The 23,576-nt window shown below is 35.5% G+C and overlaps 1 protein-coding gene across 1 annotated transcript; it reads right to left on the reverse strand.

The window, feature by feature from the left end:
* Positions 1–1,360: 1,360 nt before the first annotated feature.
* LOC149794211 (uncharacterized) lies at positions 1,361–18,972 on the reverse strand. Its single transcript, XM_089968320.1, has 5 exons — positions 18,943–18,972; positions 17,247–17,313; positions 16,117–16,222; positions 5,381–5,543; positions 1,361–3,061 (listed from the first exon to the last, which is right to left on the reverse strand). The coding sequence occupies exons 3-5, from the start codon at positions 16,195–16,197 to the stop codon at positions 1,755–1,757; spliced, it is 1,551 nt and encodes a 516-aa protein (XP_089824446.1). The 5' UTR covers positions 16,198–16,222; positions 17,247–17,313; positions 18,943–18,972; the 3' UTR covers positions 1,361–1,754.
* Between the last annotated feature and the right edge of the window lie 4,604 nt (positions 18,973–23,576).

A 23,576-nucleotide genomic window follows, 5' to 3' on the forward strand; every position in this document is an offset into this window, starting at 1 on the left:
CATCAAATTGACACCATTTTTGTTTAGGATGAAGTAGACATCATAAAAATTCCTTCATTGAAAACCCTATATTCATGTGACATTCCATTCAGGAGGAGTAGCAATACCAAGACTTTCAAGATGTCCACCGTGGTTGCCATTTTTGATAAGCAAGCAGCACCATTTTCATTTAGAATCAAGCTGACCACAACATGAATACGTACATAAAGTTTCATGCCAATCCTCCAATCAGTTGAGGAGGAGTAGTAACAACAATTATGCTAATAAACAGACGATGGCTTACTGAAAACAAACCATTTCTGATCTCTAAACAGTAGAGCTATAAATATAATGGGAAAAAGTGTGACCCATAAAACTGTATCCCCATGAAATCTATTTACCTACAAGTACACAGATTTTATCATGATAAATCTTTATGACAAAAAAAGTATAGAAGGTACCCATCACAAAAACATAACATCCATTCATTGTCTAAAACACCATACCAAATATGATCATCCATCCTCAATTGATGAAGATCAGGTTAAAAGAGGAAGTTCATATTACCCATAATGATTCCTCTCACCTGCAGGCTCCAGAAACCAAAACTTTCATAATATCTTCATCCTCCTGAAACATACTAAATTTGATCCCTCTCACTCCATTCTACTATATAATCCATCACAACAGCCCACAAAACTGGGAATATTAATATAAAACTGATCAAGTCTTGAACTAGTAGGATAAATCTGTGTTTATACTAATGGATGATATGTGGATCTGATGTCACCTCTTTAGTAAAATGTACAATTTTGCTGCAGGCAAATCTTTCTGGAACAGACCTGTATACAGTTTAGACAATTACTGGTATTTGATAACAGCTATATCTAGTGCAATATTCAAAATGGTGACAGGACAGGGGGTTGTGTTAATCCCCGTGGATTTACAAATCCCCAACCAGGATTTGATCTAGAAATAGCATGTACATATCACCAAAAGAATGGCAGCTACTAGAAATATCAGTAAATGTATAAAAGATATACCGATGTGTGCAGACAGAAGTGGCAGCAGACTTTTTAAGGTATAAAATATGAAACTTGGAAAATCTTGTCTCAACATTCAATCAACACATATACCCCTATATCAGCATTACAACCACAAAAAAATGTTGACCCATCTTGGAATGTTAGAACAACTACTGAACACTGGCCCAACTACAAGCGGTGCTTTTCCAACGTCTGCAATTAAAGAATGGTCCAACATTGGCTCAACACCTTATACAGAACACTGACTATGCAATTATCCACCAAAGTTGGCCCGACATGTGTGCTATCTAGGTTACTGTAACCGCTAATGGGTAACAATATTTAAAAAACTGTCACAAAATCATCCAGTTTATTTTGTATTGTCAATAAAAATGACCAAGTCCAAAACATTTCAAGGCTGTTTTCAAATAACCTCTATAAATGTACTGGACAGCACATGCATACTGCATTATCATGATCATTCAAACCACTGAGGTCACTGACAGTATGTGTAATTAACCTCACCTGTACATGTTTATGTGATCTACTACACAATAAATGAAAAGCTAAACATTTAAAACGAAATGGTAACTAACTTGCATACCCTTCTCTCTAATTATTTTAATGCATTCTGTATGAAAATAAAAATGCAAGATGTGTCCAAGTCTTTGGGTACAGAGTCTTATATTTTCTTGCTAAATAAAAAAAAATAAGGTTTCAAAATGCCTTGTTGCTTGAACCCTGACTCTGTTAAAAAAAGTTATCTCTTTCTGACATTGATAGTCTTCTAATATGAAGTCTACATTTACACTCATGTTTATTTTTATTGCCACTATCTGCAAATCCCCTTCCACAAACTGAACATGCATAAGGTTTTTCTCCACTATGTGTTCTAAAATGTTTGTCCAGATCACTTTTATAACCATATTTCTTGGCACAAACGAGACATTCAAAAATCTGTGGTGAATGTTTCCGCACTTTGTGTCGAATCAAACTAGGAGTTTTGTTGAACATTTGACCACATTCTGAACATGCAAGGTCATTTCTCATATTTCTGTAATTGATAATATGGTGAACTTTAGTGGTGGAATCTCCTCTGGAATTCAGTGGAAACTCTGAAGCACAAAGTATATCAGACACTAAGGCAGAGGATGTGGTAATATCGCCACAGTTATTTAAAGTATTAATTGAATTCACTCTAGTACAGTTGGTGCTAGACAATCTGCCTTCACTTACAGTGGATACACTGCTCACACTTACAATGCATTCACTGTTTTCATTCATAGTGAAATCACAATTTAATCTTTTGGTTTCTAACTCAGCATTAGGGTACATCATGTCACTAGGGTCAGGGTCAGGGTCAAGGTCAAGGTCATTTGGCTCAGATTTAATTCTTGCTTCCTGTTCATTTGCAAGTTTTGAGTCATTTCCTGCAGCAGAAACAGTATAAGAACTATCATTCTTCTCAATGCATACAGAATTAATTCTTTGACTTGTACTGAAATTAAGGTTACTGTGACACAGTTCTCTTTCTTTGTTGATTGAGGAGTCATAAATTTCATCAGGTTTATATGCTGATTTGTCATGTTCAGTCTCTTTTGAAATATTTCTACAGACTGTTTCACATAGCATTTCCAGATCAGAATCATTAATGTTATTAGATGTCAAGACATTTGAATCTTTCTGCCTGCCACCCACATAAAAATTGGCCCTACTGTCAATGTCTTCTTCAGTTCCCACTGGGTTGCTAACCCTCTCTTGGCTTTCTGATTTCTTGCATTTGCTACACTCATCAATTACTTTTTGATCTGTCCTATCAATCACTAGAGACGGGCTTATTCTTCTCTGAGACTCAGTGTTATTGGATCTGTTCCGTTCTGTTACATTATCTTCACAATTGTCAGCACATGGCTGGGATGAGATTCTTTCAAGATGTGCGCTGGTGTTTCTAATCTTTTTATGTCTCTGGATCCATCTATTGTAGGACTCCAATTGGAAATTTTTCCCAGGTAAAGGAGCATCAGCTACTAAACTGGTGCTGGACTTTTTCTCTGATTCTGAAATGGGAAAGAAACAATCACAAAAAAGGGGCCTGATTTATTTACTAACTGAAAGAACTCACATTTTTGCAAGTAATCCTGTACAAATATAATGGAACTGTAACTTTCTCTTATACCTCATAGAAATGTGTTCTGAAGAACACTGTTTTGCCTGCATCTGTATGATTGTTAATGTACACTGTGCTTCACCTGTAACTGTGTATTTGACATTGTAACATTGTATTTTGCCTGCATCTGTATGTTTGTCAGAATAACACAGTATCATACTTGCATCTATAGGTTTGTCAGTTTAACCTTGATATGTATCTGACTTTCACAGACATCCACCCAAACATTAACACTGTTGACCGAAATGCTTATTAAGTAGGCAAAAAAGGAAAGACAGGAAATCCTCACATATCTGCTATTATATTAATTTCAAACAACTGGCAGACCCAATTTCCATTGAGGGCCACGTGATTTTGATTTTTGAAATATCCCAACTAAGTGTTAATGAATCGGTAGATTGTCGCACCTGCAAAACTGTGCAATTAACTCAGGTAATTTGATTCTGATAACCTTGAACCAGAAAATTCAATATCACTTTATGATAAATAATCCGTTTGGCAGGAAAGATGCACTGATAGCTGTTAGTTGTTTTCTTTTTCTTGTACATATATTTAGCAGTAGTACCATTAAGAAAACTTACATATTTTTACAACAGTGCAGTATCCAAGCCAGTGGATTGAATGTTAGACACTAGTAGCATAGCTTTGAAAATCCTCAGAGCTGTACACGAATAGTATTGTGATATAATCTTGTATTGTCACACTTTAAGCAGCAGTTCTAATAGGTCATAGACAACTCTAAGATGACTGCTCCGGTGGCCTAGTGTTTAGAACGTCTGCCTCAGATGTGGGAGTTTGTGGGTTCGATCCCCGGCCAAGTCATACCAAAGACTAATAGGTCATAGACACCTCTAAGATACCTACACATGTGACTAGTTAAAAATTTAGAGTTCATAAGGAAACAACATTAAAACCTGGACACATCATTAAGAACTGCACCATGCATCTGTGCATGTTGAGTTACTTCAGTTGATACATTTATGTTGTCAGACCTTGTCATTCATGATGACAGATGACATCTGCATTTCAATATATTCACTTCAAAAAGGAATCACACTTCTGAAATGCTCATAAGTTTACCATTCAACAAACATTACAATCATTATTACATGTATGAATCAAAATACTAAAAAAAACATTGCCACTTATTAAGAACTACCCCAATAATCTTTAAAAAAGATGACTTCAACAGTCTTATGTAAGGCACTGATGTGTAACAACTATTAACAAATCACTCAAACTTGCCAATACCTATGGACCACCAACCAGTATTGTTGCTGGCAAAGGTATGATCATCATATCATTTAGGCACACTGACAGCAAGATGGACTTTCAGGCCTAAATCACCTTTTCAAATGCCACCATATATCGTGTACAAATTTCAATTGGTCTAAAAACATTTTTCAACTATTTGTCATTAAATTTTCAGTTGGCACTAAAAATAATTAATACTAATTCACAATGAATAAGTGTCAACATAAAACACATTTTAATTTTATATGATATTCAATGCCAATAGGTAGATTTTGCTTATGTCTGCCCTAATGGTAGGTCAGTTGTTTCTTTAACAAGTCTCTGATTTGCCTAATGGTATACTTTACCTGAACAAATCAGTCTAATTAGCTTTCCCACAGCAAATGAATAGCAACACAAACGAATCCAGCTATTGTCTAGCTCTCTGTGGAATGAGAGTTGTTTATCTCCAAAGAATTTTACCTTCTAATAACATCTATGACAATTGACTGTATAAACTGCCATGGGGTAATAGTATTCCATCATGGGGTAATAGTATTCCATCATGAGGTAATAGTATTCCATCATGGGGTAATAGTATTCCATCATGAGGTAATAGTATTCCATCATGGGGTAATAGTATTCCATCATGAGCTAATAGTATTCCATCATGGGGTAATAATATTCCATCATGGGGTAATAATATTCCATCATGGGGTAATAGTATTCCATCATGAGCTAATAGTATTCCGTAAGCATCAATCATAATGGTCTGCTAATAATGACTGTTTACTATTTTTAAACATTCTTAGTTAAGAGGCATAAACAAGGTCATCATAAATTCTCTCTGTTGGAATAACATTTACTGGAGCTTGTGTTTTTATAAAAAGGAAATGGCGACAAGTCCTTATCTCTCCCTAATGATGACTTCTACAAGCTACACATTTATGTTATATTATAAAGAAGCAATAGTGACCTGTATTGGCACAGAAATGAAGGAACTGTTTCCTGACCCCCTCTAGGCTCACATGATTTAGGAAGTCAGTCCCCTTTTCAGATCCAAGGTATCCATGGTCTTTATCCTCAGTACTGGCTGTTAAAACCAATGTTTCCACACCTGTCTCAGACAGTTTCTTCAGCTGAATCATGTATATTTATAATAATAATAATAGTAATAATAATAATAATAATAACAATAATAATAATATTAATAACAATTATAATAATTATAAACATGAAGATGGGTTCTAATACTTATTATTAATGTTCGGTTGACCCAGCTGATAAAGTCGTTTATTTATTATTATTAAGATTATCAATTCCACTCCAATAAATAAGAAAGAAAAGTCAATCAAGTGCACATGCAAATACTGAGTTAGTCATAGTGATAGTTTAACATGACTATGGTGTTTGAATACCTGATGGATGGATATCACATGTGCTACATAATTTTGCTTGTGTCAAGCATTAATAGTTAGCACCACTTAAGCAGTAATCCTGGTCAAGTAGCCCTTGTTAATTATGAAAAAGCATTTAATATGAAATCTTCAAAACTCATTGGAAAAGTTAAAAAATTTAAAAAAGCAATTAACACAAACATAACCTATCATATTTGTTTCTTCTCTGTCCAGGAAGGAAGCAACACTAGCTCAGTTGGTAGAGCATCAGACTTGTAATAAAAGGGTCATGGGTTCAATACCCATCCAGGTCATCCCATGTTGGCTGCCTCATTGTGTCCATTGGAAAGACACTTAGTTCCCAATCCCATTCCCTTGGTATGATATGCTATTAACATGTTAAAAGTGATGTTAAATCCAACAAAAACAAAACATTCCTGGTGAATAGAGATAACAGAAATAAAGGTACAGTAGTGACTAATTGAGAAATATTAAAGGTACAGCAGTGAATAATAGAGAAATATTAAAAGAATAATAGTGACTAATAGAGAACTATCAAGTGTACAATAGTAACTAATTGAGAAATATCCAAAGTACAGTAGTGGCAAATAGAAACTATCCAAGGTAGATTAGTGAATAACTGAGAAATATCAAAGGTCCATAGTGACTAATAGAGAAATATCAGAGGTACTGCATGACTTATCCAGACATATCTAAGGTACAGTAGTGAATAATAGTAACATATCAAAGTTACAGGAGTAACTCGTAGAGACATATCAGAAGTACAGTAGTGACTAACAGAGACAAATCAAAGGTAAAATAGTGACTAATAGAGACATCTAAGGTACAGAAGTGACCAATGGAAACATATCAAAGACACAGTAGTGACTAATTGGGACATATCAAACGTACAATAGTGACTAATAGGTACATAACAAAGGTACAGTAGTGACTAATAGAGACACATCAAAGGTACAGTAGTGACTAATGGAGACATATCAAAGGTACAGTAGTAACTAACAGAGGAATATCAAAGGTAGTGAATGACATAGAACAAAATGAGCATACAGATTTTTAGTCATTGTTAAACTAACCACCCCATAATGTGAAAAATGCTATTTATACATGTAGTTTCATGCCTCTAACACAACTTCATTCACACAAACATGTTATAAACTGAGATAAAAATATGTAACACATAATCAAAAAGTCCATGTGGCCTTGACCTCTAAACCTGAAATCATCTCATTCTCCTGTTAAACTAATATGTTTCAAACTGAAATCTGATAACAGTCAATTCAACCTTCAAACTGAAATCTGATAACAATCATTTCAACCTGCACAGAGACAGAAGATACAACCCATTAGTCCAAAATGCTAAACAATAATTCATCTGTGACCCTGACCAGTGGATTCTTCATCCCCAAGGAACAGGATTTTCACAATGCTGTGATATTGGAAAAAGAGAAGAGACAATGAATGTGCTTGTTCCTGACTGGGAAAAGTCCTTTCATTGTGCAAATATTGATCAATTAAGGACAAAAACAAGGAATGACTTGATTGCTGTTATGTATATTTGATTTAATTTATATCTGATTCATTTGTTTGTAAGATTTAAGATTTTCAATTTCATTATATATCAAAATAATGAAGTTTAGTTTGTTAGGAATTTGATATTTTCCAGAAAACTCAGTTTGACCTGAATCTTTTCATCAATACCAAGTACTAGAAACACTGTTTCTAATTTTGACTTAGTTCTTGTCCTTGAATGGGTGTCAAGCAAACAACTTTTTTTATTCATTTTTAATGTGTGAATGATAATCATGAAATCAAGGCTGTATTGGATATGTGACCCTATGCTTGTAAATAGTTTTTAGTAAACAAAATTTTTTAAAAATTTTATTCTAACAGTAATATGAATGGTTTTCAAAAGGGCCATGTTTTGAGTATGTGATGTAAACATGATCATGTGACCCTTATATGGGCACCCATTCTGCACCTCAAAATTACTGTATAACCATTGTTTTAGAGAAACAATCTGAGTTGGGCTTTTACACTAGAAAGTGTCTGTCGTGTCAGCTGGAGTAATAATTTTTATTCAAAATTATTTGGATTCTGAAAGATTAGTTCATTTCTCTGGAAATATTTTGAGTGCTGATGCAGAATTCTTGAACAAAGAAATTTCATTAATTCAAACACCAGATTATTTCTTTGTTTCTACAAGGAACTGTAGACTTCAAAACAATGCAGGATACAGCATACATCATCACCTTCCATTTTGGATTCTTCATGGGGACTCAAACTTGAAATCATTAGAACATTTTATTATTAGGACTGCTAAAATGTTATTCGTGGATTATTCTTTGATTATTTTTGGATTTGATTCTTAAAACCTTAAGTTTTTTTTCTTCATTTTTACAGTATTTTTCCAGGGAAATAAATTATTTATTAAATTTTTCAAAGCTTGTTGTTTTCACTTTTTCTTTTGTTACTGTTTATTCAAGCCTAAACACTTAACATAAGAATTGGGTGCTTGTCCTAGGGATTATTTTGAATTTTGGCTGGAATATTTCAGAAAACTTAAATTTGAATTCCTCTATTTTTTTAATTTTTGTGAAATCAGCAAGCTTTTTCTAAAATGTCATCAAACGTGGTAATCTTTCCTTCAAATCCTACCCATGGAACTATTAGATCTTTTCAAAAAAAAAGATGAATTGATTCGACTTGCCAGCAAATATGATTACTCTGAGGTAAAGGCTTCCTTAACAAAAAAAGAAAAAAATATATTTTGGTTCGGTATTTGCCAGAAAAGAATGTTTTGGATATAAGTGCTTTGGTTTTGATCAGTAAGTCAGTATCAGACTCTGACATAAAAATGAAGGAATTAGAATCAAAATACAAGATGGAATTGGAGTTGAGGAAGCTGGAACTTCAGACAGATAAAGAAAAAAAACAAATGCATTTGCAAGCAGAAGAAAAAGAGAAAGAAAGACAAATGCAGTTACAAGAAAAACAAATACAGTTACAATCTGAGAAAGAGGAAAGAGAGAAAGAAAAACAGATGCAAATGCAGTTAGAAAAGGAAGAAAAGAGAAAAAAAAAGACATGCAGTTACAAAAAGAACAAATACAGTTACAGAAAGAGCAAATGCATTTACAGCTGGAGAAAGAGAAGCAAGAGAGGGAATATCAATGTAGAATGAAAGAAATGGAACTGGTAAGTGAAAAGCATATTCACACTTCAAATCCAAATTTAAGTTTTGATCTTGCAAAGAATATCAGGTTAGTGCCCCCTTTCAGAGAAAAATAAGTAGACAAATATTTTACTTGTTTTGAAAAAGTTGCTGAAAATTTGAAATGACCAAGGGAGCATTGGACTCAATTATTATAATGTGTAAGGCTAGTGATATTTACAATTCAATGTCAGTTCACCAAAGGAATGCATGCTAAGGGGTTATGAGTTAGTCCCTGAAGCTTATTGACAAAAATTCAGAAACAATAGAAAAGAAGCTGGACAAACTCGTGCCAAATTTGCTAGGGGAAAAGAGCAGGTATTTGATAGCTGGTGCTTAGCCAAGAAAGTTGAGGGAGATTATGAAAGTCTCAAACAACTTGTATTACTTGAAGATTTCAAAAACTGTTCATAGTGACATTAAGTCTTATCTTGACGAATGAAACCTTGGAAAATGCTACTCAAGCTGCTGATGAGTATTCTTTAACTTTAAATAAGACTTCTACTCAACAGCCTTCTGGTGGAAAAGTATTTCAGTCTAATACAAGCCCTTCTAAAACTCAAACTGGCACAACTTCTAAAAATCAAGCTTCTGATAAGCTTGAGTCAAGATCTTTTTCTCTTCCTACCTGTACCATTTTCAAGAAAAAAGGACACGTTATTTCTGATTGCTACAAATTGAAAAATAGGTATCAGAATCAAGACAGACCTATTCCAAATGCTCTTATTTCTAAGAGGTCAAGGTCACGGTCATGTATTGAAAGCAATACATTTGTTGGGACTAACAAATGCCAGTCTGATTTGATTATGGAAAATTATGAACCATTCATATCGAAGGGTTCTATATCACTCTTAGGTGATTCGGCCAATCCTATCCCTATTAAAATTTTATGGGACACAGGAGCTTCTCAGAGTCTTTTATTGTCAGGTACTTTGCCTTTTTCTGAGAAGTCTTCTTCTAATGAGTGTTCTTATTCAGGGAGTAGAGTGTGGCTTTGTCATTGTTAACGTTCCTCTCCATTGTGTAAATTTGTCATCAGACTTAGTCTCAGGACCTGTGACAGTCAACACAGTGTCTGTTTTACCCAATGAGGGCATTTATTTATTACTAGGCAACAACTTAGCTGGAGACAAGGTTGTGGTTAATCCACCTGTAACTGACAAGCCTTGCTTGGATCAGAAAATTGATCCAATTGAAAAAGATTTCCCTGATTTATTTCCAGCTTGTGCAGTTACCAGCGCTATGGCAAAGAAAGCTCTTGAGAATGATGTTGATAAGGAAATTATTCTTTTAGCTGACACATGTATTGGTCAGTTTTTGATGAGGTCACTTTCACTCCTTGCTTGGATCAATCAGAAGGAACTCATCACAGTGATCCTCATTTAACTAAACATTCTCTTTATTCTAACCAAGGTGACAAACGACAATCACTTGTCGAACAGGAAAAAGATCCTGAGATCTGCTGTTTGTTTCAAAGGACCATTAGTGAAACTGAAGCTACAGAAGTTCCTGTCTGTTATTTCATTAAAAATGGAATTCTTATGAGAAAATGGAGACCTCCCGAGGTATCTGCTGGTGATGAGTGGTCAGTGAACTATCAAATTGTAGTTCCAAAACCTTACAGACAGGAAATACTTAGTCTGGACCATGAAACACCTTTGGCTGGTCATTTAAAGATTAATAAGACTTATCAAAAGATCTTGACTCACTTCTACTGGACAAAAATCAAAAGTGATGTTGGTAAGTACTGTAGATCTTGTAATACTTGTCAAATGGTAGGAAAACCAACTCAGAAAATTCCCAAGGCTCAACTACAACCTATTCCTGCCTTTGATGAAACAGTCGGTAAAATTATGGTACACTGTGTTGGTCCCTTACCTAAGACCAAGTCTGGTAACCAATACCTGTTGACCATTATGTGTGCGTCGACAAAGTTTCCAGAAGCAATTCCTTTGAGAATATAAAATCTAAAGCAATAGTAAAAGCTTTGATAAAGTTTTTTACTCAATTTGGCCTTCCCAAATCTGTTCAGTCTGATTAAGGCTCAAATTTCATGTCTGGAATTGTCCAGCAAGTTATGTATGAATTAGGCATCCAACAATTCAAATCTTCTGCCTATCACCCTGAGAGCCAAGGGGCATTAGAAAGATTCTATCAGACTTTGAAAAATATGATTCGATCATATTGTTTTGATACAGGTAAAGATTGGGATGAAAGCATACATTTATTATTGTTTGCTGTTAGGGAATCAGTTCAAAAATCTTTTGGCTTCAGTCCCTCTGAACTGGTTTTTGGACAAACTGTGCATGGACCATTGAAGTTGTTGAAAGAGAAACTTCTTTCTAATGAAGATACTGAAATTAATCTTCTTGATTATGCTTCCAATTTTAAGTATAAGTTGTCAAAGGTTTGTAAGGTCACAAGAGCAAATCTGCACTTTACTCAATGAAAAATGAAATCAAGATATGATAAAAACTCGAAGGAAAGGAGTTTTCAGCCTAGTGATAGAATCGTGGCTCTCTTGCCCATACCACAAAATCCTCTTCAGGCCAAGTATTATGGTCCCTACACAGTTGACAGGAAAACAAATGATTTAAATTACATCATAAATAATCCTGGGAGGCATAAACAAAAACAACTCTGCCACATAAACATGCTAAAGGAGTACTGGTATATTGAAAGAGCCAGGTTAAACATGCAATTAATTTAGTTTACATGTCCCACTCAGTGAAGATTTAAGTGATATAACTGAATTCTACTAATACTGGAGTGACAAATCTTCAGAATTCAGAAATTATGAAAGATCTGGACCAGAAACTTTCACATTTACAAGAGCAAGAAAGAAATGAACTCAAACAGTTATTATTTGAATATGAGCACTTATTTCTAAATGTTCCCACAAGAACAAACAAAATTTTTCATGACAATGAAATTGTAAATTCCAAACCTGTGAAACAACACCCATACAGGATGAACCCTCTTAAACAGGAATACTTGAAAAAAGAAATTCGGTATTTGCTGAAGAATGATTTTATCGAGCCCAGTAAAAGTGACTGGAGTTCACCATGCATACATGTTCCAAAACCAGATAAAACATTATGTGTACTGATTATAGCAAGGTGAATAGTGTGATAAAAAGAGATTCATTCCCATTACCAAGAATCGATGACTGTATTGATAAGATCAGGAATGCCAAGTACATCACTAGATTTGACCTTCTGAAAGGATTTTGGCAAATTCCACTAACGGAAGAGCAAAAGAAATTTCGGCATTCGTGACTCCTGATGGATATTACCAATATAAAGTAATGCTGTTTGGGATGAAAGGGTTGCCAAGTACATTTCAACATCTCATCAATATGATTACCTTTGGTCTAGACAATTGTGATGCTTACATCTATCATCTCCAATGACACCTGGAAAGAATATTTAGCAACAATTTGGAAATTCTTTGACAGACTCACAGATGCATGTTTGACAATTATCTAAAAGTGAGTTCTGCCATGCTAGTGGAACTTTTCTAGACCATATCGTGGGACATGGACAGGTTAAACCTATAGATGCAAAGATGAAGGCTATCTCTGAATTTCCTGTGCCTGTTAATAAAAACTGATGCAATTTTTAGGTATGGCAAGATACTATTGAAAATTTTGTTCCAATTTTTCTATAATTGCTGAACCCCTGATAAATTTATTGAGTAAGAAAAACAAGTTCCTTTGGACTGAAAAATGTCAGAAGGCTTTTGACAAGTTAAAAGCCATACTTAAATGCACGCCAGTTCTTACAGCTCCAAATTTCAGCTAATCACTTATACTGTCTGTTAATGTTAGGGTTGGAGCAATTTTCATTCAAGAAGTTGAAAATGTTATTGATCATCCAGTGTGCTATTTTTCTAAGAAATTAAATAAGCACCAAAGAAATTATTCAACAATCGAGAAGGAATGTTTGGCTTTGATAGTGGCATTGCAACATTTTGAAGTTTACTTTAGTTCAACTCCTTCTTCAATTATTGTGTTTAGCGACCACAACCCCTTTACTTTCATCAGCAAGATGAAAACTACAAATCAAAGACTAGTAAGATGGAGTTTGTTATTACAAGAATATAATCTTGACATCAGGCACATCAAGCGAAAAGATAATTTAATAGCAGATGCACTTTCCCCATGTATAACAATGTATTATTTCATGTACATTGTGTGTAATTTATATGAGTTCTTTTTAACCTCAAATATAATTAGTCTGTAGTATAAAAAAATCTTTATCATACAAATCTTTCTTTTTCTTTATGGGTGGAAGTGTTATGTATATTTGATTTCATTTATATCTGATTTAATTGTTTGTAAGTTTTAAAATCTTTTTATTTTTTAATTTCATTATATGTCAAAATAATGTAGTTTTATTTACTAGGAATTTAATTTTTTCCAGAAAATTTAGTTTGACCTGAATCTTTTCATCAATACCTAATATTAGAAACATTGTTTCTAATTTTGACTTAGTTCTTGGCCTTAACTGGGGGGGGCAAGTAAACAGCTTCTTTTTTTAAAATTCATTTTTAATGTGTGAATGATAATCGTAAAATCGAGGCTGCATTGGACATATGACCCTAGGCTTGTAAATAGTTTTTAGTGAAGTAAACAACATTTTTTAAAATTTTATTCTTAGAGTAAAATGATTGGTTTTTATCAGGTCCATGTTTTGAGTATGTGATGTAAACATGATCATGTTACCCTCATACGGGAACCAATTCTGCACCTCAAAATTACTGCATAACCATAGTTTTAGAGAAATAATCTCAGTTGGGCTTTTACACTGGAAAGTGTCTGTTGTGTCAGTTGGAGTTAATTTTTATTCAAAATAATTTGGATTCTAAAAGATTAATTCATTTCTCTGGAAATATTTTGAGCACTCATGCTGAATTCTTGAACAAAGAAATTTCATTAATTCAAACACCAGATTATTTCTTGTGTTTCTACAAGGTACTGTAGACTTCAACACAATACAGGATACAGCATACGTCATCGCCTTCGATCTTGGATTCTTTGCGGGGACTCAAACTTGAAATCATTAGAACATTTTATTATTACCACTTCTAAAATTGTATTCATGGATTATTTTTGGATTTGATTCTTAAAACCGTAAGTTCTCATTTTCTTCATTTTTACAGTATTTACAGTATTTTTCCAGGGAAATAAATTATTTATTAAATTTTTCAAAGCTTGTTGTTTTCACTCTTTCTTTTATTACTGTTTATTTGAGCCTAAATACGTAACAATGCAGAAAAGATATATAACTGGGTAAAAACTAAACTGATCATGAATTTAACAATGCATGTGAGATCTTACCAGAATATTTGGAGGTCGTGGAACTCTTAAGTCAATTGAGGTACAATTACTGGATGGATCTATTGGGTTGTTGCCCTAAACATATTTGTATAGTCTATCCTAGCATTCAGGTAATTGGAATTATCAAGCAGACTAGTTACCCTGTAGTCAACTCCTTATTGGTATCTTTATTTATTGATATGTAGTCATATGTCTAATTTATATTTTAGGGAAACCAAATTTGTAGTCGATTCCATTCAGATTCAATCTAGGACAAAACCTGAAAAGGACCTGGACGATTCTGCTTAAAAAGTGTGAGAACCCTCATGGATGTTCCACTGATCATTGTCAATCTGGTCCACAGTCTAATGTCCTGCCAACGATGCATCACACGTTACTTAAACACTAAGTAAAAATGTCACTCTGACCATGACCTTTGACATTTTGACCTCCACATCAGCAACAATATTTTATATCCGATATTAAACATCTGATCACAATTCATCCATGGCAACAGTAATGCTAGTTCCAAAATATTTTACATTCACCTAAAATTTCAACAATTGCTTCCAATAGCCTTGAACTTTGACTTTTTTTAGATTAAATCTGATGATGATCCAATGATGCAAACAGAAAATACCTTTTCTTTAAAAAAAAAAACTCAAACACTGGTGGATGATAAACCAATCTGATTAAAATCAGATCACCACTGTCCTACATGAAGCTCTGATGGCAACCACTTTGGGGGGGGGGGGCATGTTCTGGTGACTTATGTAATTATCATAATCACTAATTTTATCAGCCAACCAGATGACATCTTATATTTTCACATTTAGAAGGCTGAGTAGTATATCTGTAAAGCATCAATGTTGCCGAACGATTTAACTCACTTTCAAATTTCTAAAAGCAGCATTTCCATTCACTAATTTAAAGGTCACTAGAACATGGCAGATTGACTCCTAAATGGTTGCTGTCAGATCATCACATAGGACAGTGGAGATCTGATTTTCATCACACTGAAGCCAGTATGAAAAAGAGATTCCAAAACCAAAAAATGTAGCCCGATGTTGACCATACAAGACATATGGAACTGTTATGGTAAACAGACATTGTGACTACCAAGTCTCATCTATTGCAACATTCATCAAAGGTGAGACCAAAATCTTACAGTTTTTTCTAAAGCTAAAAGACACCAACAATCATCTTCTAGAGCTGACATCATATCCATTTTATATACCCATTAAAATACAACCTAAAGTAATTTTGGGTGTTCCTAATATTTCCATCTAATTTTACTCCCAAGATCAATAAAATATAATTAATGCATATGAAATCTTTTCCATGATAACTTTTTATAAAATGTACATTAGGGGATTTTATACAATGTAAAACTTGCTGAAGATATATGTTTCCAATGCATTAGTGCTCAATGCTGGGGACCAAGCATTTAAGTTTCAGGGGAGATGGAACCTGGAATTTTTTTTGGGACTAGGAACTTTTTTTTTTGTTCACCTGATGATAATTTATTTCAAAAAATATAATGGACAAAATATGTTTTTTGCAATAAATTAGAAAGAATATTTTATCAAGCTATTTTAGAGCAAAAAATGCTGTTTTCAAAAACTTCAGGTTCCACCCACTATCCCCATCCAAAGTATTTAAGTGGCTAAAATAAACAAAAAATGCAGGAGACTCTTGCAAATGGTGGATATATAATATAGCCATTAAATCAAAGGGTAAGATCAGAGTGTAAGGCAACCCACCAGTGTCTGTATCTGGTACTTAAGAAGGGCTTGAATAATGAGTCTGTTTGCTGGGTCCAGTAGAATTTCCTCAATATCCATGTCCAACAGCTGAAAGAAGACAGGACTAAAGAATGGAAAAAAGCATACTGGTTCTAACTAATGACAGATTCATAAATATGCTATATTAGGATAAATATAACAGAGAAACAGGTATTCTGCAGAAATGTCACTCACTGGAAGTGATTCACATTTGTCATTTTAAAATCTATGCCTAATACATATTTATCAGAGAAAAACATAATCAACCAGTACTACTACTACAAATGACATGGACTGGAGGTGGGCAAACTTTCCAGTGCAAGTGCCACATACACAAATTTACACCTTGTTGCGGGCCGCATAGTTCATTAAGTAAAATAATTAATATTTGAAATAGCAAAAACAGAAGGTTTTTCTAAATAACATCATAATTAATTTTCAGTTGTTAATATCTGAAAAGTTAAACTTCAAATGAAGCACATTTATTTGATAAACAGAGTAACATAAACAGAGTCAGTGCAAATGATGACTTGTTCCTAGGCCACATGAAAACCCTTGGCGGGCCACATGAAAGCCCTTGGCAGGCCGCATGCGGCCCGTGGGTCGTAGTTTGCCAACCCCTGCTCTAAGTAATCCAAAGAGGAATTAAAGCAAGATAGTGATGTATACTGCAAACATTAAATTAAAAATGTTAGGGATAGACAGACAGTCAGACAGACAAACAGACATATAGATAAATCACTACAAGCCTTCATTCAGCATTGCATAAATAAAACCCTAACCAAGGAGAGACAAATAAGTAAATTCTTTATTACAAAATGTATCTAGAAAGTGAGAACCAATTTATTCCTTTTGGGTTTTTTTTTTGGTTCAACAAGCTGTCATAAAATGGCTATTATCTTTGAAATTTATTTATAAAGCAAAAGTAGTCAGCTTAACAGTGGTTAGATTACTCAAGTAGATAGGTAATGCCATCAGCAGAACAAAATGTCTGATTTGTGTGCATGCAAAGTTATGGTTAAGAATAGGAAGTTTACTTTCCTAATGAAAATGTTATGATAATAATAATGTTAAGATAATATTAGTTCTGCAATCAAGCTTACTAATACCTGTGATTGTCTGAATGGCAACAAACTGTCTCCACTTTGGTAAAGATCAACTCTGTGCTCCCATGTTCTACAAAAAAAAAGAATTAAAACTGCTGACACTAATCTATCTCTTAAACTCTACAGAACATCAGCTGCAAAATGTGGGAATTGTGACTACTTACTAGGTATTACAGTAGACAAAAACCTAACTTTCAAACCAAAATTACAGGAAGAAATCAGCTAATTAAATAAATCTAATGGGATTTTGAAATATACCAGTTTACCATTGTTACCATTGTATTTTCTTCCTGTGCTGCATATCTTGGCACTTTTTCACTGTATAGGTATGTCAGTAGTTTCTGTCATTAAGGACTAAATGGAAATTCCAAGACAAAACTTATGACTTTAATGATATTAACAATGTTTTCATTATTCATGACAAAATAGTTTTAAAAATTATATTTATTTACAAAATGGTTATAAATTAATGGTGAATATTACAAATATATTTATGATCCTTTGATCACATGTTTGACATATATCACGTATACTAAAGTGGTTGTCTAATGAATTGTTGTAAAACATATTTGGTCAAAATCCAACTTTCAAAAAAAAATTAAGACTAAAGCAACAAGAAAATCAAACAAACAAAAACAACATGTCATGGTTTAGTTATGTACTAGCATATGTGAATATGTCAAGTACATTAATAACCGGGAATTAACCTACAACTTTTAGGAGCAGCATTGTTTTCTGTCTGAACTTAATGCAATTTCTCAGGTCCAATAAATATTTTCTTGTTGACTTAGTAAATATTTTATATGGACTGGCCCTCTCTGATAAATATCTTGCCTGGATGTTGGCATCCATTTAAATTTTCCCTGCCTATTATAAACTGCACATTTACTATACTAAAGTGGTGGACTAAAGTATTGTTGTAAAACATATTTGGTCAAAATCCAACTTTCAAAAAAAAATTAAGACTAAAACAACAAGAAAATCAAACAAACAAAAACAACACGTCATGGTTTAGTTATGTACTAGCATATATGAATGTGTCAAGTACATTAATAACCAGGAATTAACCTACAACTTTTAGGAGCAGCATTGTTTTCTGTCTGAACTTAATGCAATTTCTCGGGTCCATTAAATATTTTCTTGTTGACTTAGTAAATATTTTATATGGACTGGCCCTCTCTGATAAATATCTTGCCTGAATGTTGGCATCAATTTAAATTTTACCTGCCTATTATAAACTGCACATTTCAACTTTGTATCACCTCCAGTTACATATGTTTAGCTTTCTATGTGACATGTTAGACACATAATAGTCTAAATATCTTCTTCTCTTCGCATATATATCATTAAGCTTTAGTTCGTGTACGTTCAACATGTACAATATCAGTGTTTCCTTATTTGTGCCCATTGTTTTTTTATATCTGTACTATTTTCGTGTATGTACTGCTTTTATTTGTTTTATGGAATCTTTAAAAACAATTGTTTCACAATTGACAAATTTTCAAATTTTCAATTCTGAGTGTGCCCTAGAATAATATAATACGAGTCAAATGAAACTGGACAAACTGCGTCATCTGCCAAAATAAAAAATTTTCAACGAAAACGTTTATATAGTGCTCGAAGTCGAGTAAAAAGGCATTGCTAGAAACACAAATAGATCGGTTAAAAGGTTAAAATTTGCTCACAGAATTCAATCTACCTTTATGAAAACATATTTTGTTTACCTCTACCAGGATAATATTTGAGGACATCCGTATAAGTTTAATCACTTACTAAACTCAAAATCTAGACTTTGGTTCCGGAAATACCAGACTGACGACGAACATTATGAACTCCGGGTTATACGGGATTGCTGTGTGGGATTTGACGAAATGTTTCCGGACATGATAGCCTGTACATGGCGGTCAATATAGTTGGTGAAGGAAGAACCCGGGAAGTCCCCAGGAAGAATCATCGGCCAACGAGGAAACTTCTCACATACCCACGTTGGTCGAGCGAAGACTCGCACTCAAAACGTGCAATGTAAGTGATCTGTAGTCCTACAACGTAAGACACATCACCCGATATTTTTGTTCTGGGGGTGATCACAGGGGCTTGTATCGCTGGTTACAACTGACCTGTCATTCACGTACCATATAATAACTACTACTTATTATATAGTACACGTATAACAAGTAAATTGTAAGCAACGATACCAACCCATGTGTGTGTGTGTGTGGGGGGGGGGTGATAGCACTAAACCAGAAACAACATGCTATGTCTTACATTGTAGGACTAAGTGATCTGTAAGGACGAGCGCTTTAGACCACCCGCCTCCCCCGTCATTAGAATTTATCATACACTCTGTATTATTTATATCAGTTTTCATCAGAATGGATATTAGTAACGGAAATAACAAAACTTTCAGTGGTGTACCCAGGCTATTTGGGCTCCTATGCAAAGCTTGACTCTTGGCCCCTACCTAATCCATAGTATAAAAAATAATTCATTTGCATAAACTTGCTATATGGTAGCTACGCCCCTGAAATTGTCACATTTGCTCAGGCCAGTTCGTAAGTCAATCTATCAGGGTCAAAACGGACCGGTACCAAAAAGGCCCACAACCAAAACGGACTAGTGCTTGAAAGGCCCGGTCTGAAAAGCCCCGACCCAACAAGGCCCATTTATCTATCAATTACCAATTACTAGTATCATGTCTACTAAAAGTAACTAATACGTAAATATCACATCCTTGTTTTACTGTGAATTATCAATAAATAATTGCAGTAGAAAATAATTGTGCAGTATGTCGCAATCGTACGCCAGTAGTAAAGTGGGCCACCCTAGCCTCAATGGGAATTAGCATTACAGAACCCCTTGGGCCACTCTAGCCTCAATGGAAATTTAACATGGAGAAAAACCCTGGGCCACTCTAGCCTCAAGGGGAATTTAACATGGGGAAAAAGTCTTGGGCCATTCTAGCCTCAAGGGGAATTCAACATGGGGAAATAGTCTTGGGCCACTCTAGCCTCAACTGAAATTGAACATGGGAATAGAGTTTGGGTCTGTCTAGGGACAAGGGGAATTTAACATGGGGAAAAAGTCTTGGGCCACTCTAGCCTCAAGGGGAATTGAACATGGAGAAAAACCCTGGGCCACTCTAGCCTCAAGGGAAATTGAACACGGGAATAGAGTTTGGGTCTGTCTAGGGACAAGGGGAATTTAACATGGGATTTTTTTAAAAAAAATAAAAATAAAAAAGGGGTAGGCAATTGAAAGTCAATCTCTTTTGGAGACCTATGAGTGGCCCTCAAAAGGGCCTTTGGGTTTATGTTAATGTATCCATTAACATAAAGGGCACCGCATTGGTCTTCTTCTTGTCCTTAGGCTGCGTCTCACTGTAGGACCGTAAATCAGGACTCTTTTGAGGCATCCTTGTCTTTCTACGTAGATCCTACGTATCCACAGACTGGTGTCTGTCCTGTGGACAACTGTCCACTTGGACCGGACATACATGGGTATGTCCGTCCGGAACATCATTGAAGACACAGGCGTAGAAGATTGCACATCGGCCCACATCTTGAGGCGCCGAGAACAGGTGAATCAATGCAGTAAACTGCGCTTATTTATAGGTAGAGGAAGGATTGAAACGGATTGAATTCATTGACCAGTCCAAACACGCGTTACAAAATTCAGTCAGCCCACGTCCAATCGGAAGAGAGCAGTCTGTGACGTCACGTGGTCTATATAGATTCGCTAGCGCCTGTGGGTAGTCAATCCATGCGACAGTTTTTCAACATGACGGAAACTCAGAAAACGATCAACTGGGGTGCACCAGTAGTGGAGACCACCCAAGGGAACCCGGACTTACTTTCAGAAGAGGTAAATTGGGATTTTGTGGATTTTCTTACCTCGCAAGAATTTGTTCCGGAACCTTCGTCTCCTTCTTCATTACCGCAAGTGGAGAATTTTAGACAGAGACAGAAAGAAGAATTGGAGAAATTTATACAACGACAAAAGGAAGCGGAACAAGCTTTTCTCCTACAGCAACAGCAGCAAGAAGAAGAGGTAAGAAAAAAACAACAAGAAGAAGAAGTAGCAGCAAAGAAACAAGAGAGTGAAAGTCAAACCGTCACGGTACTGTTGGACATTTTAGCGGAGTTAAGAAGTCTGAAACAAATGTATCAGACTTCTTTATCACGACCGAAGAGAATACGACCTTCCCGAGCTAAACACGCCAACCCTGTGACTAAGCCTACCGTACCACCCTTAGTGATTTCAACCAAATCATCATCATCAGAAGTAGGCCTCGGCCGTGGCAAAGGCTTAAGACAGTTAAAGTTGATTGCTTAAACTCACCACTACACCAATAACCAAAGGCCCTTTTCAGGGCCACCCACTTCTCTTGAAAAGAGATACACTTTCAATTGCCAATAATTCAAAAAAAAAACAAAAAAAAAAACATTTTACCCCTATAGTACGTGTATATGAGTGCGTGAGTGTACGTTCTTATTTTAAAATCAAAACCCAAAGACACATACCTTATATAATTAATGTATTCTTTTGTCAGTAGTTACAATCCAATTCACAATTCACAACAAAGCACTTTAAAAAGTTCATACACTTCTTCTGTCTCACTGTTTAGTCTCTGTTTTTTAAATTTCTTCACCGTCACAGTCTTTTCCTCCTCCTCTTCCTTCTCACTTTCTTCCCTTCTTCTTTTCTTCTCCTGTTTCTTTTTCTTTACCTGGCTGCTTTCTTCCTCTGAAGAATCCCTCTCTTCTTCTGAAGAATCCCTCTTTTCTTCTGACTCCTCTTGTTTCTTTTTTGGACAATCTGGAGACCAATGTCCTTTTTCTTGACAATAATAACAGGTATCTTGACTTTTGTCTTTTCTAGCCCCTTTTTTCTGTTTTGACGGTCTGGACACTCTGAAGACCAATGCCCTTTCTTCTGACAGATATAGCAAGTGTCTTGACTTTTATCTCGAAAGGAAGGAGAGTAGTCCGTCGGCTGGTCTGAAAAGAATTTTCTAATGACCCCTCGCAAAGCTCTGATGAAACGTTCCATCTGGGTAGTCTCTTCCATCAATGTGCTCGGTTTGAGAGTGAAATGAATAGTGAAAGGACAAGACACACACCCTTTTATATACGCTGGTCTGCCATGACTATAAATTAGTCTATGGTGTTTAAACTTGAGTCATTTGACGTTTTGCACTCAAGATGAAACGATCCAATTCATTCAAGAAGAAAGAAGAAGAAAGTAAGAGGCAGAAACGTGATCTATCGCCTCGTACCAGGGCTGAAGTCTTGGCACAAATTCATGCCAGTGATTTTGAAGAGGACATGAGTGAACCAGAATCCAAACCCTCTAAACAAAGTTCACCACCCTTAGTTAACCCTGAAAAGTACTATTCCATTCGAGAGACGGAAAAGCGCTCCTCTAGAAAATTTAGAACCATGGCTTACACCTACACGGTGAAGTTTAAAGATTTCAAGTCCGAAGTACCGTTAGAGAAAGCAGAAGGATTCATCACTGGGGTGTGGGATTCTTTGCTCACCGCACTCAAGCGACAATGTCAACCCAAAGAAGACGATCGCTTGAGACTTTCCATACAACACGATGGTTTGAAATCCCCTGTTCGGATCGAGTTTAGCACCCCTGCAGAATTGACTGCTTCCAAAGTCATGGACAAGATTCAACACGTACATCAATCCAATGACCAGTTTGACATCACCGATGGAAAAGGCACACTGGACATGACCCACGTCTCTCCTCCTCAAGGGACTGGACGCAAAAAGATGTTATTGGTGGACGAGCTTCGCAGCACCAAACAAGTCTCGTCCGAATTCACAACCCTCAAGACCAGATGTGTTTAGCCAGGGCCATCGTGGTGGGACGAACCTATGTCAACAAGAACGACACGATAGAATGGAAAAGAGCCTGGAAAACTATTCGACAATCGGACCGAGCCAAACAACGAAACGAAGCAGAACTCCTGTTACAACAAGCTGGCTTGCCCAAAGACACACCCTGTGGCATTCCTGAGATGCAAAAATTGCAAGATGTCCTAGCTCCACGATACACCTTGAAAGTGCACCCTCAAGAAATGCGCGGGCCTCTGTTGTTTCGAGGGAAAGACTTTCAGGATGGAAAATACATTCACCTTTATCATCACGATGACCATTTCGATACCATTACCAGTATCACCGGATTCCTGGGATACAGATATTACTGTGAGAAATGTGACTATGGCTATAACAATCGAGAGCAACACAAGCATTGTGGATCGAAATGCTCAGGATGTTTGGCCTCTCCACCCTGTCTGAGCGAAGGACCAGTGCATTGTTCAAC

Source organism: Sinohyriopsis cumingii, chromosome 8 (genome assembly GCF_028554795.1).
Source record: "Sinohyriopsis cumingii isolate HCF-2022 chromosome 8, ASM2855479v2, whole genome shotgun sequence".
Classification (NCBI taxonomy): Eukaryota; Metazoa; Mollusca; class Bivalvia; order Unionida; family Unionidae; genus Sinohyriopsis; species Sinohyriopsis cumingii.

Excerpts from the sequence above, each read along its gene's own strand:
- LOC149794211 (XM_089968320.1), bottom strand. The coding sequence starts at position 16,197 with ATGGATATTGAGGAAATTCTACTGGACCCAGCAAACAGACTCATTATT. Across the intron at positions 5,544-16,116 it reads AGTACCAGATACAGACACTG|CTGAAGAAACTGTCTGAGAC; the intron begins GTGGGTTGCCTT and ends TACATGATTCAG. Across the intron at positions 3,062-5,380 it reads TCATTTCTGTGCCAATACAG|AATCAGAGAAAAAGTCCAGC; the intron begins GTCACTATTGCT and ends TTCCCATTTCAG.